The 18,566-nt window shown below is 38.4% G+C and overlaps 2 protein-coding genes across 2 annotated transcripts in view; one reads left to right on the forward strand and one right to left on the reverse strand.

The window, feature by feature from the left end:
- Positions 1 to 9,843: 9,843 nt before the first annotated feature.
- Positions 9,844 to 11,012, reverse strand: ino80c (INO80 complex subunit C). The gene is made up of 5 exons (XM_033981102.2): positions 10,739 to 11,012; positions 10,554 to 10,655; positions 10,368 to 10,479; positions 10,223 to 10,290; positions 9,844 to 10,132 (listed from the first exon to the last, which is right to left on the reverse strand). The coding sequence occupies exons 1-5, from the start codon at positions 10,913 to 10,915 to the stop codon at positions 10,001 to 10,003; spliced, it is 591 nt and encodes a 196-aa protein (XP_033836993.1). The 5' UTR covers positions 10,916 to 11,012; the 3' UTR covers positions 9,844 to 10,000.
- Positions 11,013 to 13,920: 2,908 nt separating this feature from the next.
- The window catches only part of galnt1 (UDP-N-acetyl-alpha-D-galactosamine:polypeptide N-acetylgalactosaminyltransferase 1), a 67,887-nt gene continuing 63,241 nt past the window's right edge, over positions 13,921 to 18,566 (forward strand). Inside the window, exon 1 of the mRNA XM_033980373.2 lies at positions 13,921 to 14,379. The gene's annotated coding sequence lies outside the window, so the exon portion shown is untranslated. The remainder of the gene's footprint in view (positions 14,380 to 18,566) is intronic.

Here is an 18,566-nt window from a genome sequence, read left to right on the forward strand (position 1 = left end):
TGCTCTCAGTGGTGATCAGTGGTGTAGTGGTAGTGGTGGTGGTGGTGGTGGTGGTGGTGGTGTGGTGACAGCCCTAGGGTTTGCACTTCTGCCTCGGAGCGAGAAAACTCTGGCTCAGCCTTCTCCTGCTCTGCTGCTGTTGCCATGGAGCAGAGTGGAAATGGTGTCAGCTAAAGTCACCAAATGATCTGGAATGGGTTTCTCTCCCTCGCAACGTAAAGTATTAAAATGTGAGATGAATGAATAGAGAAAGAAAAACACTCTTTATCCTGGAATAATGTGCTTTTACCTATTCATATTTGCATTACTGTAGAATCAAAACAAATGATGGAGCTGCACAGTTCTGTAAATAACTCTGGTTTTATATTTGGAGGGATATTGTTTCTCTTATTATTAACTCTTGCATGTTAAGACCGGTGCCTTGGTGGAGGCCTGGGTTTCCTGAAGGACATAAAAACACCTTAAAACACTCTTGTTTGTATGTCATTATTGAAACCTGTATGTTGTCTGGTAAAGCACTTCAGCTGCTTATATTTTGTTCATTATAAGTGCAGATTTCTGGTGGAGGGTCCAATACCTGCTTGTTTGAATAGAAATGTTTATGACACCACCACCTCCTCAATACGCCAATAAAGAGTTATTTTTCTGCTGCCTTGATTCATCTTTAATGTGGCTTGTACAATCTTGAACTTAAATGCCACTGATGCCACCAATACCACAGTCCAACTAAAATAACTGACACAAATTACAATTAGAGTTTGGAGAAAGACCTTAAAACACTCTTCTGTTCTCTTTATTTTAACTTTAATTGGCTTGGATACCCGACACACTGAGCTTCTGCTTGTCAGACCAGGTGTGTGTCTCCATCAAGGGTCCAGCGGAACCAAACAAAACAACAACAGTTCCCACCTGTTGACTGCCAAAAAAAAAAAAAAAAGTATAAAAGGTAAATCAAAATGAGGGCAGTAAGACAATATGGCATTACACATATCAGTTACAGATCCGTGAGCACAGTGAGAATGTTTTTCAAGGTAGTGTTTAGCAATAAAAACACCTGTAACTGAATAAATATAAAGTATGAAGGAAATGTCAAACCAGAAAAGTTACATATGCTCTATCTCTGTCCGGCTAAAAAAAAAACCAAAAACTTAAAAAAAGACTATTATATTGAATCATTGTGAAAAGTATTTTTTAAAATTCACTGATTTACTGTAATTTTTTCTAGTGGAGGGTCTGCCAACTGCTTCTCTCCATGGAGCTATTATTGTTTTGCCTGGAATCTTCCACAGTAAAGCATTAAACTCACCTGTCTCCATGAAGATGATCAGAAACAAAAATAAGATAACTAACTCTGTTCCACCTTGTGATGTCATGTGGTAATACAGGAAGTGCTCCACTGTGTTTTTAAACTCCACACACTTTCAGTAGAACCTTTAGATGATTTCAGCCAGTCTCTACTAAACAAAAGCGAAAAGGCAGCTGTTAACTTAAACTACCACTACATGACATAACAAGATGAAACAGAGCATTTTGAGCTTTGGAGATGTAAACAAACTAATAATAAAGGATTATGCAGACACGTGTGAATGAAACAAAACACAACTCCAGGTGTGTTTTAATGAGGTAACAAGATTATAACATGGCTTAAAGCTCACAAGAGTCAGGTTTGCGTAACATACCTTTAAGCAACAATACCTGTAATGGAATAAATACAAACTAGACAAGTTTAATACCATACTGTAGAACATTTCAGGCAAAACAATCACATTCACAGGAGACAAGCAGGTGGTGGACCCATACCAGAAAAGTTCCACAGTGTTAGTTGTGTGCTGCAGTGTCCCCGCTCCTCTCTGCCCGGGACAGAGGGGCTGGTGCAAAGTCTGGGGCAGGTGCAGTCCTGTCCTGATCTATCCTGGCCTGTTGGTGTCAGTCCTCTGTAGAGGCTCCCCGGGGAGGCAGCGTCCTAGCATCTCTGACTCTTCATTTCACGCTTCATTTAACTGCACATTCCCCCAAAACACTAACGCTGCATCTCACTGTGTTTTGGGCCCTGTTTTTTTGTCTCTCTTCTACAGGGGAAAGTGCTGCCAGCCACCTGTGATTAAAAGGTAAAAGATGGAGAGCAATAGGCCAGCGTCTATCTGCTGTAGTCAATAGGTTGTGTATTATCCTCCAAGGGCAGTGGGCGCAGAGTGAAGCAGACTGGAGCTGTAAACACGCACGGAGCCTGTAAGTGAGGTTTTGCTTTTAAAGTCAATGAAATTAGCTCTCCTCTTCTCTGCAGTGTATGGAAATGGCTGGGAGACATGCAGTGAGTGTCAGAGAGGAGAGCTGTTATTGACGATGCTCAAACTCATAAAGTCTCTGCAATATCTACTTTTCTGTAGCAAGTTAACTGCATTTTTTTTCATTTTACAGGGGAAAAAATTGTTAGTTTTTGATCTCTTCCTCTAGCAGAGTCGACAGAATAAACGAACTGCCTCCAATCATTTAGAATTTGCAGACTGAAGTATTAAGTGAACTATTATAATCACTGCATTTTGGGATTGTTTTATTGATCAATACTTAATTAAATGTATTCTTTATATAGCCTATAGTCACATTTCAATTTGGAAATTTTGGGGGAAGTCCTGTGAATTTTTTAGGCATTGCACATACAGTATGCACGTGTATTATTTATTTATTTATGTATTTATTTATCTTTATTTATACAGTAAGACCTAATGAAAACGCTTAGATTCTCTTTTTCATGGGCGCCCTGTTCAAAATACAGAACAAATACAAAAAAACTAAACAAATAACTACACAAATCCATTTAAAACATGAAAAACAGGTGCAGGTGTGAGTATAAATGTTTGTCACCAGATTATTAAATTGCATTTGTGGAACCAAAGCATCCAATTTTGTTTGTCCTTGAAATATATTCCATTTTTGTGAAGCAAAACAGACAAAAGCCCCAATATTTTCCCCATCTCAGTTCGGGTGTAGTAAGTCCTTAAACTTATACAGTCATGTGAGTTTGTATTAAATGGTTAACATATATATTGTTGCTACTGCAGTCTCACAGCGCTGATTGTTTGTTGAATGTCTCTACACTCTCTCTCCCCATTTGACTCTACAAGTTGATAGGGGAAAATTGCCAACGCCCCACATCAGAATGGGTAGAACATGCAAACTCCACATAGAAAGGCAACACCTGTCCAAGAATAAGAGGCACATCATGATCCGCAGAGAGCTTGTGTTATGTTGTGATGTTAGACTAGACTTTTGAATGAAGTTTTTATGTCTGTTGCAAGAATCCAATACATTTAAGATTATGTTTGCAGAGTTGTAAACTAAAGGAAAATTGGAAATATTAATATTTGCTTTAGATGGTGCGTTGCCTGTTGCTATTTTCTCTTGAGACACAGTTGGACTTACTTAAAGCCCTCTGTGAGTGGTCAAAATTATACGACTTGTTTTGATCTTTAAGCCAAGTTATAATGTTGCCTCTTCAAAAACAAACCTGGAGTTGTTGTTTTTTTTTTGTTTCATTCACACATGTTTGAGTAATTCTGGTTTATTAGTCTGTACATCTCCAAAGCTCAAAATGCTCTGTTCTACCTTGTGATGTCGTGAAGTGATAATTTTCAAGTTAAGAGCTGCTTTTTACCTTTAGTTCAGTAGAGATTGACAATTGCGGGTCTCAAATCATCCACATAATACAAGTGAACGTGTATGGAGTTTAAAAACGCACTATATTACCACATGACATCACAAGGTGGAACAGTGTTTTCTGTTTGCGAGAAGAACTCAGTCTAAATATTCAGGATTTATGTGTTAAACATGTGTGAATGAAACAAAACACAACTCTGAGTATGTTTGTGATGAGGAAACATTATAACATAGATCATAAACAGTGTAATATGGCCCCTTTAATCAGTCTATACCTTATGCTGTGCACCCTTTAACATAGTACTATAGTTATGCCATGTAGTGTCAAGAACAGTCCACTTATATAGAGCAGCTTGGATTTAGCATTTAGCATTCCACTTGTAGTTCCCCACATTTTCTCATACATTAATATATGATTTTGCAGCTAAAGCCATATTGCCAAAAATGATTACACACTTGCAAGGAACATTTACAAAATCATTGCCTTTTCAAGCTCACAATTTGTAAAGTAAATTGGCTTCTGGACTGCATTGGCGGCCGTAATATAATACCCGAGTTAAAGATACACTGCGGCTAACCAAAGTGCACAAATCTAGCCTTGACATGTAATAGCTTTTAAGCACAGAGAGGCATATGGGAGTGCATCAGTGGCAGCCCGTGGATAGATGGGGACTATCAGTGCAGGCTGGCTGTAGGTCGGTGGGTATGGGATGGATAGGGTCTCTGAGATTGGATCCATCTGTCCTGGAGAGGGGTGCAGGGTCACATCCCCACTATTACCTCTCTGTCCAATGATGCTTTATTCACCTGAATGTAGGAGGAGGAGGAGGAGGAAGAGGAAGAAGAGGACGAGAAGGAGGAGGTGCGGGGAGATGGATGGGCCTAATCTGAGCAACAAGCAGAGGACAGAAGACTGAGATGGAATGATTGGGTTAGCGGAGAGTATATAGTGAGGAGTGAATCATATCGGACATACACAAGTACTTTTTGAATACTTTTTGGAAAATGTACAGACCAGTGGAGCGGTTACTGTGTTTCTTGTAGTATTGCAGTTAAAATGTTGTTGGAAAATGTACCAAGTATGAGTGTGGACATCTTATACAGTCTTATAAAGGCAACAATTCACTAAGTCTGAGAAAAAAATAGCAGGGTAGAGTCTTTCAACATTTTATTATTATTATTATTATTATTATTATTATTATTATTATTATTATTATTATTATTATTGTTGTTATTATTATTTTTTATTTTTTATTTATTTATTTTTTTTAACTGTAGCTCAGGTGGTAGACTGCTCCGAAAGTTGGCAGCTCAAATCCCACCCTCAACGTAAACATCAATGGTAGAACGGTCCACTGACCAACAGGTTGACGGTGCGACTCCAGTTCTCACAGATGAATGCTGACGTTGTGTCCTTTGGCAAGACACTTAACCCTCCTCACCCCCAGTGCCTGTGTACACTAATATATGAATGTTTGCGTGATTGGGTGAGTAGTTTCTTGATGTAAAGCGCTTTGAATGCCTTGAAGTTGGAAAAGCGCTATATAAAAATGTGACCTTTGACCTTTTCCCATGAGGCTCGAGACCCGATAGTCAGTTTGCTTTTGCCCTTTTAGATATTGACTGATTACTGATGCTTTTTTTCCCTGTTTGATTTATGAAGACCGCACAGGATGATCTGCCACTTGCTTGTCTCCATGTAGATGTTATTGCTTTGCCTGGGAAGTTCCGCAGTATGGCATTAAACTTTTCTATCACCATGTTTTTCAAGGTCACTTCTAGCAAAAGAAACACCTGTAACTGAATCCATGTATACGACAGGCTGCACTAATTGCCATACATTCCAGGTAAAGTAATAACATCTCCAGGGAGATAAGCAGGTAGTGGACTCGCCATGAGAAATGTTACATAGTGCACCTTTAATATAAATCAGTATGATCAAACGCAATCTAAAAATGTTTTGTTCTTGTTCATCTAAACTTGCCACAAAGACACACATACAGGTCAAAAGAGATTAGCAGACAGGACAAAAAGATCATGATGGAAAACTAATGGTGAGTATATGGCCCACTGAAGGACAATCACCGTCTATCATGAAGTCAAATTACCTGTCCCTCCACTGTGCCCCTGTTCGCCTGCCCGAGTAGATCATGGGCAGGAGTGGGCTGACCCGCTAAGAAACACTGATTGAATCTTCAGTGGGATTAACAGGGATTTAGCCCGGTGTAATGATATCTGAATGAGTTTATTAGCTATCAGATGACACGCAGCTATTTGACCTCTACAAGACACACAGCAAGGATGCAGCGAGAGTGGAGGGAAAGTGGGACAAAAGAGACAAAGGCAAAATCTATGGAAAATATGACAAAATACAGCTGAAACAAGACAAGATGAACCAAACATGTTAAAAATAGCCTACATTACCATCCAAAGCACATAAGTTATAATTAACCAAAATGTGGACTAGCATTTAAGCCACAGCCTCACACTTACTGTAGGAAATAGTGCAATTTATCACTCTTTTGTTCCATTTTAAATTTGGTGAATGATTATTTTAACAACTTATAAGAATGAATTATAACTGTATTCTTTTTTTTATGTGTTTTTGAAATGATAAAATAAATGAACAAATCTATAGGCTACATTAACAAGAAAAACATTAAATGCTCAGATACCATCAAGACAAACTCTCAGTGGTCGATGAAGTATTCAATTCTGTTATTTAAGTAAAAGTACAGGTACAGAGTTACTCAAGTAAAAGTATCACATAAAAAAATCTACTTAAGTAAAAGTATTTAAGTACTCAGTTGAACATGTACTTTAAAAATGAATGGTATTTCACACAAATTTTTATAAAGTGTTGTGTGAATGTAGTGATATTGATTTAAAAATTATACATATTTTGGTCAACAGTAACAATACGCAACATTTTTTTTTTTTTTCTTATGAATTTTGTGTATTTATTTCGTATGCTCAAAGCTGAAACTTGAACTCAAAAATTTTAGTCAGGATGTTACCACGAGCATGGTAAAAATAGCCCCTCATATCATATTAAAAGTACTTTTTAGTTTTCAGTCCAGTTAATTTGTGCTGTAGAAAGTAGATGCCTGCTCTCAAATGTAGTGAAGTAAAAGTAAAAAGTATCCACTGTAAGATTTAAGTAAAGTGCAGATACCAGTTCGTTATCTATTATGTTACTGATCATATACTCTAAGATAAGGTAAGATAACCTTTATTTGTCCCACAGTGGGGAAATTCTAGTCATTCTTAAAATATTCTGGAAACAAATTATAATAGCTACTCTTTTAATAGCACGTATGAACAAAGACAGGCTTCATGCTTAGTAACTACTTCATTAACACACTAAACCGAACTCCTAAGCCCTTAATTAAAGGACTTATATTGACTCTTGTGACCTTTAAGCCATGTTATAATGTCGTTACCTCCTCAAAAACATACCTGGAGTTGTGTTTTGTTTAATTCACACTTGTTTGAATAACCCTGCATTATTAGTCTGTCTACCAAGGCTCAGAATGCCCTGTTCCACCTTGTGATGTCATGTAGCAGTAGTTTTTAAGTTAACAGCTCCTTTTGCCTTTTGTTCAGTAGAGAGTGGCAATTCCAGGCCTGAAATCATCCAAATGATTCTAGTGAAGGTGTATGGAGTTTAAAAACACAGTGGAGCACTTCCTGTATTAACACATAACATCAGAAGGTGTAGAGTGTTTTCTTTTTGCAAAAAGAACTCAGCCTAAATATGCAGGTTTGTGTGTTAAACATGTGTGAATGAAACAAAACACAACTCCAGGTATGTTTGTGATACAGAAACAACATTGTAACATAGATCAGAAAATAGTGTAATACGGGACCTTTAAGTATTTACTAAGCCTGAATCATTCTGAATGTACTGTTTATTCATGATTAATTCAGTCTTTGCTCAAGTTTAATTAAATTTAAGCTGTAGTTATCATGGTGGTAGATGTTTTCTTTTATTTTATAGTACAAGTCAAAGGCGCAGTAAAATATGGACTAAACCTCTCTATGGCAGCTCCATGGAGGTTATCCGAGGACTGGAGACAGTAATTTTCTCAGCAGTGTTTTTATTGTCCTTCACTGGCAATATGTTGGACACAATAATATAGTGCGCACCAGTGGAGTCCGTGTGTTTGGTGTTAGCGGAGGAGTAAATGACTGCACTCCTCGTCCTGTGTGAATAGGTCAAAAGCATAAATATGAAAGTTTCCCTGCTGGCTCAGCGGGCTGCAGCCGTGCTATCGATCAGCCCACCACAGCTGGGAGCGCAGTCCATTACTTTGACTCGACATGTGAAGTCACTGCTCATGAAATTTTGCCATAGATTTTAAAAATGTAAGGCCTGTCGGATCAGCACTGTAACATGATTTCTACAGTGCATCCACAGCCTCTCAGCAGCAGCTTGGTGGAAAAGTATTAAAAATTAAGATTTGTTTCTGTTCTAAATTGCTATACGAATTGGATAAATGATGGGTCTGGAAGTACCATAAACTACATCTACTCTATCCATCTCCAGTGAAATATGATTCTCGTGAAAACCCATGGAGGCTGAAATGAGAGAAATGCCCAGTGATTATATCTTTGGAGTGGGGAGTGGAAACTTGTCGGATGTAATAAAATAACAACATGTAGCCTATTTTAGATCTGTGAAAACCTGATCCAGGCAAGAGGACACTGTACAGAAGACACGCCATAATCTCCACAGCCAGATCATTAATGTGTTAGACTAACAATTGTACATCCTGCATTGCTCATAACCATTTCAATGCACACAATGGATGGGTTAAATTTCCCCAGGGACAATAAGCTGTATCTTAGCTCCTAAAAGAAAACCCAGTCATATATAGGCTATTGTACATGTTAGAATCATACTGAATGTTTTAGTTGTTTTTAGATATGTGATCTGTAATATAGGGTATTCAATCATATATTTAGTTACATTAACATTTTCATGAAGCTGAAGCAGTGGATATAACCATACAAGACATGACTTTCTACTTACATTACTATAGTGCACTCAAGTGGCAACAAGATGTTACTACAGTTTAGAAAGAACCAACATTTTGTTTAGTTTAAAGCAGTAAAGATTTCATTATGTTTTTTTTAAAGAGAAGTTTGTGAATTTCTATGACTGGTTGTGTCCATATTTGTAATCTAGCTCTCAAACCTGGGATCACTGTTTGGTGTTTTTTTTTTTTTTTTTTTCTCATCACATTTTAATAACTCCAGCTGTTGATTTAACATTAAATACTTGTGTTAAATGCCATACAGTGGAACCTTCCAGGCAAACAATATGTCAGTGGAGACAAGCAGGTGGTAAACCCTGTACCAGAAAAGTGCATCTTTAAAATAGAGTACTATGAGTTTATTTTTGGTTATGATTTATTTTTGTTTACTATTTATTTTCTATATTAATTGTGCTTTACATATATTTACCTTGCTCGTTTTGCAGAATGATGTCATCTATGGGTGCACTAGAAGCCTCTACTGCTTTATTGGGTCGGGTGCTTGGGCAGCGGAACGCCTTGGCACTGCTCATTAATCAAGACGCCGAGGTTGATGCCACAGCAAGATGGGAAACGCTGCTCTGCCTCCCCAGATGAACTATAGTGCCTCCATCAGCTTCACTATGTCCAGAGCTCAGGAGTAAGTGAGACTGATCACATGTCTGTCTAGTGCCGCTTAAGTCAAATGAAAATCTGTTCAAATGGATTTAAATTTGTGAAGGTAATGATGCCCGGTTTGTACAATCGGGATGTGCATGTTGTAAATGACCCTGTGAATGGAATGTAGTGAGTAAAATCCATATCCGCATAAATCAGTATGCATTTACATGTGCAATATGTACCGGTAATTTGTTATGCTTTACCTAATATATTCCACAGTATTACATCACAAGCAATGACGCCACCAGGCCAAGTTACAGGTTGAATTAATGAAGAGGTGGCCCCATTTGCAGTAGAATGCATTGTTTGCAAGTTCTTGTTGTTTTTTTGTTGTTGTTTTTTTCTTAGTAAAACATCTCTGAAAAAATACAAGATATATACCATTAAAGCCATACTGTGGAGTGTTCTAGGCAAAGCAATAATACTTCTATGCCAACAAGCAAGGGGTGGACCCACTAATAGAAAAGTTACAAAGAGCTATACTAGTCCAGGAGAATTTTACTTTTATTATAAATTAATACAAAAGAAGAAAACCAGTCGTGGGGTATTTGAATGGAAAAAAAGGTCTCCCAAATGATGTGGACTATTCACACAGTAATAACAACTATGGTACTCAAAGTCTTAAAGGTCTGTGTCTTTCTGAGGTATCAGGGTACAATGCAGGTTGCCTTTCTGAGAGTGAGGTAACCTGTCACAACATCTGAGGGCAGCAGGCGAATATAGGAAAACTCTTCTGATGAGGTGAATCGCAACTTTGTCTGGGGGTCTGTGTAGTTGGCCTGAAAAAAAAAAGAAGATAAATAAAATGCAGGGTTTTTTTTGTATAAAAGTACAGTATTTATAGAAGAATGCACCAGTGTTTAGCTTACAGGGAGTCCAGAGATGTCTGAGTATTTCTTGGCTGGTTTTAGAGACGGTGGGGCATCTATGTTAAAATCTATTAACAAAATGACATATTAAGAAACATATAAATACTCAAACACATACGACAACAATTTAAGAAGCCACACTCACAGTTGGGGTCATTGAGTTTCCAGGGTAGTGTCTTCTCCAAAGCTAAAATCTGTTTAAGATTCTTCCATGTCCTGTTCTTTTTGCCTGCGGCTGCTCCTCCAATGCCTGAATGCTGCAAGACAGACAGTAGTAAAAATAGTTATAGATGGGAATAGTAACATATAATTCAGATTTGCGTGATCTCACCATAAATGCAGGGTCTTTAAATGGTGGAGGCTTTGCTGTGGACTCTGCAACTGCACTAGAAGCGTCTAAAAAGCCATCAGCTACTGTCTCCGCTGCTGTTATCTTGTAAATGCACACAATACAAATACAATCTTACATATCTGCACAGCTGATGGTTATATTTTATTTTAGCGCCTTTCTTTTACCTGTGCCTGCGCAGTTGATGCAGTGATCGGAGTGGTTTTCTTCTTCTTACTGCCGCTGCTGCTGTTTTGCTGGGCTCCACTCACAGCCGTAGATCCAGGGCGTTTTTTCGGTCGCGGAGCCGAGATACTTGCGGCCGCTGATGCTCCTTTAATTGTTATAGTGGCCTGGGAAGCCATACCGAGGTTAAAGAATCGGTAAAGTGTCTTTATATGGCATGCAGATGGCTATAAAGTGTGCTCTCGGGAATGTAAACAAAGTTCTCATACCCGGAAGTGATCCAGAAAGACTTCCGCTAACGTATTTGCGAGGTTGTGATTTTTATATTCACTAAATCAAAATTACGCGTATTATTATTATTATTATTATTATTATTATTATTATTATTATTATTATTATTATTATTATTATTATTATTATTATTATTATTATTATTATTATTATTATTATTATTATTATTATTATTATTATTATTATTGCTGTTGTTGTTAATGTATTTATTTTTTATTTATTTATTTTTTATTTAACCTGAGCAATTTAATCCCTACCAGAGAAGAATAAAAAAAAGTTCTTATCTAAATGGCCATTTCCATCTCAATTTAATCTCCATTTGTCTATAAATATCTAAATTGTAATAATAATAATGGACTAAGATAGTTGTCCTCATATTCATTCCTTGTTTAGATATAGTATAGCAATAATGTAGCCCTGATTTCCCCCCAAATTAGACCTATAGTCCTGCTGTTTAGATCTGTGCAAACAAATAGGCTGTTTCACTATATTGCATATGGTTGAAGCAAATTACAGGAATGATGTAACTTATCCTTCATATAATTGTTCATATTTGATTAAATAATTAAGACTAATTGTAAAATGCTTCCTCTGAGCAGTCAGATGTTGATTCTCCCAGATGATATCAGATCTTTTTCATGTGTGCCAATAGTGATCCACAATGCTCCACCACTGTGATTTTGCACATTTTAGGGCCAAGTATAAAACAGGGACATTGTAGTAATAATTCAAAGTGCATTGCCCATCTCAATATCTCAGTCCCTTACAATCTCCAAAGCAAAGTAGGCGATAGGGAGAATGACATTTGCGAATATGCAGCAGCCTCTATCTCTCTCACATATGATGGTATATAAAGGTCTTCCTGCATTTCTATAAAATGTAAAAAGATATACCAGGCTTGAATAAACACAAGAACAGGACTAAACCATGGTTTTCATATTGAGCAGTTGAATTATTAACATGTAGAATATGCAGAGGCACAAATAAAAGTACCCTTCCCTATCGAACACCACATTGTGCGGTGCTGCCCTCTAGTGTTCATAATATGTTGACACTTAAAGCACAAATTTTGAGCACACTGCTGTTGAAGGTTTTTTGAGTGTAGTTGTTTGTTGTTGTTTTATAGAATAATGCTTCAATTGTAGCCTATAAACTGCAACTATCTTTCATGATTTATTTGGCGGTTAGGTAATAGGTAATATTTGAATTTTTTTCCACTTTGAAAGTTGTAATTTTCAAGGCTAAGGCTACTCTTTATTGTTCCCTCTGCATTTGACCCATCCACTAATGCTACTGAGGAACTTTTCAGGATCAGGATCTCTGGATGTTGAGGCTTGGTCATTATGCATGTTTTGGGTTGTTTTGCTGCATAGGCAAATGGCAAATCCATGCTAATCCCAATGCAGGTGTGGCCTCCGGTTACTTACTGATACATTAAAGGAGGATGTGATGCCTCAGGAAGTACATGCAAATACACAGGCATTCTGACATTAAACATCTAAACAGGGAGGAGTTCTTTCAGCAGATCTATCTGCCTGTCGGCCCATTGGGGTTAGTTCTGTCAGTGTGCAGACATGTCAGCAGAAGATAAGGATCTTAGCACATCTGAATTCAACGCTGTGCCTTCTGAGCCTCCATGGACACACCTTGTGAACTGCAGAGCTATCCAAACAGACGAAACCTTACCACTGCTCCTGTCTCGCACTGAAAGACCACAACCTACTGGGAATAGCTGATTCAGAGGAAGGACTTTCCAAATGTCTCATCCATTTTTCAGCACTTGCGCACAGCTGCTGCTCCTGCATAAATAAAGTATGTCTAAAGAGTGAGATGGAGCTCAATAGCAAACATGTATCAATGTTTTATTGGTGAAGTTAAACAATGAACAGTAACTGGTATTTAGGGACCACACAGTATTTATCAGCAGTCGAGCAGTCAGACAAACTATTTTTAAGATGTCCAGAAGCTGTGACAGAAAGAATGCACAACTCACAAGAGGTGGGTCCATAGCTTAAAATTAAGTCCTTGATTTATTGACTGCTATTGATTGGTGAATGCATGCAAATATTTTTAATTAACAACTCATTAGAAACAAGGTAATGAGTTGTTAAGTCTTCCAGTCTTCCATTAATGAGACTTAATGTAATACTGTTTGGACCTGCTGCTGCATTACCAAACTGTTCTTACTTCTGGTTATGATGTAGCCTATAATAGTGGTTGAAAAATAATAAAGTCCTTCTGTAAATTTTCATATCACATTATTCATAGGCTTCCCAAACAAGTACAAGAAAGAGCCTGTGAATGCTCTTGAAAAATGCAAATGTGAATGGTCTGTGGAGGAGCAGGAGTTCAGTTCAGCAAAATTAGAAAACAGCCTAGAGCTATCCAATTAAAGCCCCACTGCAAGACAAGGGCACGGCCTGTTAATCCCCATGGACACTGACAGTTAAAGCCATACGTTGGAACTTTCCAGGCAGAGAAATAAATGTGGAGATAACAAGTCAGCTCTGTGGGGATGCAAAGCTAGGATGATTTTTTTCAAGCCCTTATTGTTAATAGTTTTTTTTATGTATTTATTTTTTATTTGTGAGCAATAAAAAACTACTAAAATAATTACTTTAGGTTATAGCTGACAAAAATAAAAGGAAAAGTTCGTGGGATTAGGTCTATGTCATATTTAGGTTATACACTAATTACATTTGCAAAACGTAGCCAAATGTTTTCTGTTATTAGGTCAGTCATTGCGCGTGGTGTCTTACTGTCATATTCTGACCATTTTTGTCTTCTGAATAATTATAAAGTATGCAATGTGATAATTAAACTTAGAACTCTGAAAGTGTGCTATGAAAGTCTACAATTCCACAGATATAGGAGATTTCTTCCGGGTTGCTGCGCGGTGAGGGAGAGATGACGCGCAGAACAGAGATGCTGCTTGTGTTCGCTGTGCACATCAGCAGCAGCAGCAGCTTCTCTCCTTCAGTCACCGAGAGGCAGGCAGAGGCTGCACGTCCGCTGGCTCAGAGGGACACTGCTCAGCGCTGCCTGCGGGTCGAGTCCACGCTGCTTTTTAAATGGATGTATCTTAGCGCTGAAGAGGACAGTGGACTGCGCTCTCGTGGCCGTGCGCAAAACAAGACACGGGCTTTCACGGCGCTTTGGATTTTAGGGAAACCGGTTTGAATCGACGACAGAGAGGGTACCACACTCTCCCCCCTTTCGTTAGCCAGCTAAGCTAACTAGCCCGCTAAGTTAGCAGTGATACTTTGAACCGCACAGTCGCTCCTCTGCGTTTAGCCTCTGCGGTTTGTTGCGCCAGGGCAGCAGCGGATCTGTGCGCCGCGCGTCACTCTCGGTAAGCGTTCTAGGTTATTTACTTGTTATTTTTGTGGTAATACGTGCAGCTTCAATGTCAAATACGTGATGGTTTGTGGCCGATGAAACAGTATCGTTGTGTGTAGCAGGCACAAGGCTGAGGCGCTATGGCTCAGGCGCTTGTTGACAGAAGCAGCCAAGCAACGGGGATGTGATGCCACGCACAGTCCAGCTCTCCAATCATCATGTGCACAGTGCCAAAACTCTTACCGAAATGTAAAACAGCACCTGCCCCAAATTAGTTGAAAATCATCCTGGAAATATTGTTAGATTTCCCACTTGAATCATTTTTCAGTCAGCTTTCATAACTGAAACCACGCACGAGGGAAGTACTTTATTTCACACCTCCCGTGATTCCCTGCAATGAAACTAAATTGCACCACCATAAAAAGGCGTGTGACTTCCCCACAAGGCACTTTCTATGAACAATCACCATCATGTACAGATGTCACGGCGATGCGTAATCCTCCTGTCACTTGTAGTGTTTTCATTTAGCGCCATTGTTGCGGATTGAGCTGCACAGTCCCGCTTCTATCCCAGTTGGTGTGTTGATAAAGGTCAGATGATTTCGCTTTGCATGTCTCCAATGGCACCTTTTATAACCTCGCACTGTGCCTCCTCTCTTACTCAGTTTGCCGTAGTCTTTGCCCTCCCTAAGTTGAAGAGGACTTAATTACATTTTATATAATTCAATCACTTGGAAACTAGTTCTTGGCCGAAGCATTTCTGCCTCTGTTTTAGACTGTGTTTCTTCATTGGAGCTTTTCCTATCGAAGGTAAAGTGCACAATTCCTTTTCTGATTGGGTGTCTATCATCTGCTTGTCTCCATTGCTTTGTCTGAAATGTTGAAAGATGTTTGAATAATACAAGATATATGCTTTCAACTGCTAGATAACCTGAAAAACATGCATTATTTCTTAAATGGGGCCTCCTCTCCGCAGATCTGACTCATAAATTGGGTCGCATACTTGTCTCAATGATATTTAATACCATACTATGAAACATTCCTGGTAAATCAATAACATCTCCCTCAGACAAGCAGACGGCGTACCCTCCACCGGAAAAAATTACCTATTGTACCTTTAACAACCTTGTAATTACTCCAGAGATATTAAATTGTCTTCGCTACCAGTCGTGAAGCTTTTTATAAAAAACTGACAGGGAAAAAAACAAAATGAACTTGTCAACTTAACAGCAAGTGATGGATTATCTATTCAAAGTGCGTGTGGCATTGAGAAGAAGGACAATATGTACTGTGTCTCCCCCGTACCTGTGGCTTTGATCGTCTCTTGAGCCATGTGCTGAATCGAGACTACCTGCTTGTTAATATTTGAACACTCACTTGATGTAACAAAGCCGTGGTAGTCATTTGTGGTTATATACTTTTTCTCTGATGAGTGCTGTGAACCGCTGCTTTAACCCAGGGCTCTGCACAGTCACAACGAACTCTGCAACATTGAAAGGAAATGAATCATGTTCCTCATTTCAAGGCCATGAAGTCGGCATGATGCGTTTCCTGCCTGCTGTGTGTTTTCAGCCTGTGGTACGCTGCTTTTATAGGCGCAGAGAGGGTTGTGTTTCCCCTTATGTCATTTTGGTTTCGCTACAACTGAACAATTTTTATTTCAGATTTATGTTGTATAGGATTCTCTTCAAAATTCACATTTTAAACACGTCTTGGAGCATTTGAGAGGAGACTTATATAGAAACTGGTATACAAAGCTCATGCATTTTAGCCCATGAGAATATATTATAAGAAAATCTTTAGCCTTTGCAAATCCCTTTGGGACCATTCAAATATCATTTTTTGATTGTGTTAAACCTTGCAGCCCTCATTACAGTTAATATTGAACCAGGAGTGTATATAGTGAAATACTGAATAAACTACTCAATGAGCTCTTGCAAATTTGCCGGGATATTCAAATGCAGAGTTTGAATAGCAAAAAAAACACTAGTATTACATTGGTATACTACCCATTGCAGCCATTCCATTTCTATGAACAGTTGTGCTTGTTACTGCCAGATACTTCTTAATTATGCTGGTGATCGACTTAATGAGGTTATTACACACTAGTTATACAACAATAATGCATCACAATCTGTAGGTACAACATAGGTCACACTTTCAGCCTTCTTCCCCTGAGAGCTCCGACTTCACTGCAGTTGTTTAAATATACTTGAAGGTGGACCAATGAGAGAAGTGGGTTGGAAAGGTAGCCTGCAAGTGAAGTGAATAAGATGCACATGCATTAACAAACACTCACAATTCAGGGATTAAAAGGATGCTTTTTTAGTATCCTGATGGCTTATATGCTGGCAGTACTATGGCAGTCCATTAGAAATGTGCTCAAATGCTCCTGTAAATGTCATGGTTGAGGTTCAAGTACTGCAAAAAGTGAATGGACAGAAATATCACCTATGCAATTATATGGAAGCTGCAGTAAAAGTTTGTATATCGGTGCAGCTATTTTTGCGTTCTTTTTCTAATACTTTTTATTATACTGTCTGACTCAATATTCAAATTTTGCTCTTCAAAACAGCAACTGCAATATTATCCATTATGAAATATCTCCCACTCATATCCTAGCATGTTATTAGCTTTCTAGGTGAATAGTGTGGGCTGTTTGTTGCTGGGGTCTTTGTCACAGAGGTGGGCTTGGGTTGGTTTCTTGCTTCAGGCGTGAACAATAGTGCTATTCTGGCCCGTGTCTCCGGAGGGAGGCAGCAGCACTGGGCTGCCTCTCTGTGTGCCAGCCGCTCTTGGTTTAGGATTGGGTTTCCACAGCCACCTGGAGCTCGGAGCACAGGAATGTCATTGTTCCTTCCTCCAGACTGTGTCCCCTGCATCAGGACACACACACAAGCACAAAAACAACACTGGGAACTGTAGAGGGTACTACTGCCTCAATTCTGCTCCTCTGCTTTGTCACACTCCCATTGTCTGTGAAAGGAAAGTGAAACATTTGGCTACTATCAAGCACTAAAATTAGCAGACAAGCTTGAGGGGAAAAATTAAAATTATTAGCAAACTTTTTTATAGCTCACCAGCTTTTTTAGATTTAATTAATGTTACAAATAGCCTCTCCCTTTCCATCAGCTGCAATTCTAATGAAAAGTGTCAGAGCCAACCACGTGTATGACACATTGTTATTACTGCATCACAAATTTGGCATGATTACGATTCATCTCACAATTTAAATAGGCCTGTCATCATAAGTACTATATCCACTTAGCGTTGAATATATGAAAGCTGGAACAGTATATTTTGGGCCTCAGTGTTTATTGTGATTTTTTTCTTTGCAAAAGTGGGGAAATATTTTTGTTGTAGTACTATAATATTTGAGCCCTTTAGTCCATAGACCTGCCGTGATAATTACTATATCAACTTATCATTGAATACATGATAGAGGGAGCAATTGTTTTTAGAGGTCAGTGTTTATCATGGGGACTTTTTGTTCTAGCGGGGACATTTTTGTTTATTTTTCTGCACTATGATAAGATTTGAGGTGAAGAAGATTGATTTATGAACTTCTATGACTCACTATAGATCCAAACTAACCAGTTAAGTGTTGCATCCTGCTGTTTATTTATTGCAGCTCGTGTCATATTTTTTTGTTCTTGTAGAATACTTTTTGGGGGATAATTTTGCTTTATAGTTTGGTTTCAATATTATCGTTCTCTAGAGTCTGAACTGACTGACAAAACAGATTTATCAACTGATTACCGGCTCTCTCCAAAGTGAAATAATATGTCAACTTTAATGGTGTCTATCTGATGCGTCCAAACGGTGCAGCTATTCCCCTCCAGCCTGTTATCAACAAACCGCTATTGTTTACAATGTTCTTGTTGGATGGGGAGTAACTATTATAACCGTAGCTTGTAAAGATAAACAGTAGTTTGAGGACTTGAGATTGTAACATCAATATAATCCAACCAAGATTATGCTGCAAGGACCAACACTCAAGATTTGATATCAGTCCTTAAAACCTGCCAGTTATCAAACATTTAAGTGTGATACATTGCTGAAGTAAATATAGACAATAAACGATATGCTACTGACACAACGTAAGAGCAGATTTAAACCACAAAAACTATTCTAAACAGCAGAATGAAACACTTTTGTAGTTAGTTTGCATCTGTAATGAGTCATAGAAGTTATTAATTCA

This window comes from Periophthalmus magnuspinnatus, chromosome 16 (assembly GCF_009829125.3).
Source record: "Periophthalmus magnuspinnatus isolate fPerMag1 chromosome 16, fPerMag1.2.pri, whole genome shotgun sequence".
Taxonomy (NCBI): Eukaryota; Metazoa; Chordata; class Actinopteri; order Gobiiformes; family Gobiidae; genus Periophthalmus; species Periophthalmus magnuspinnatus.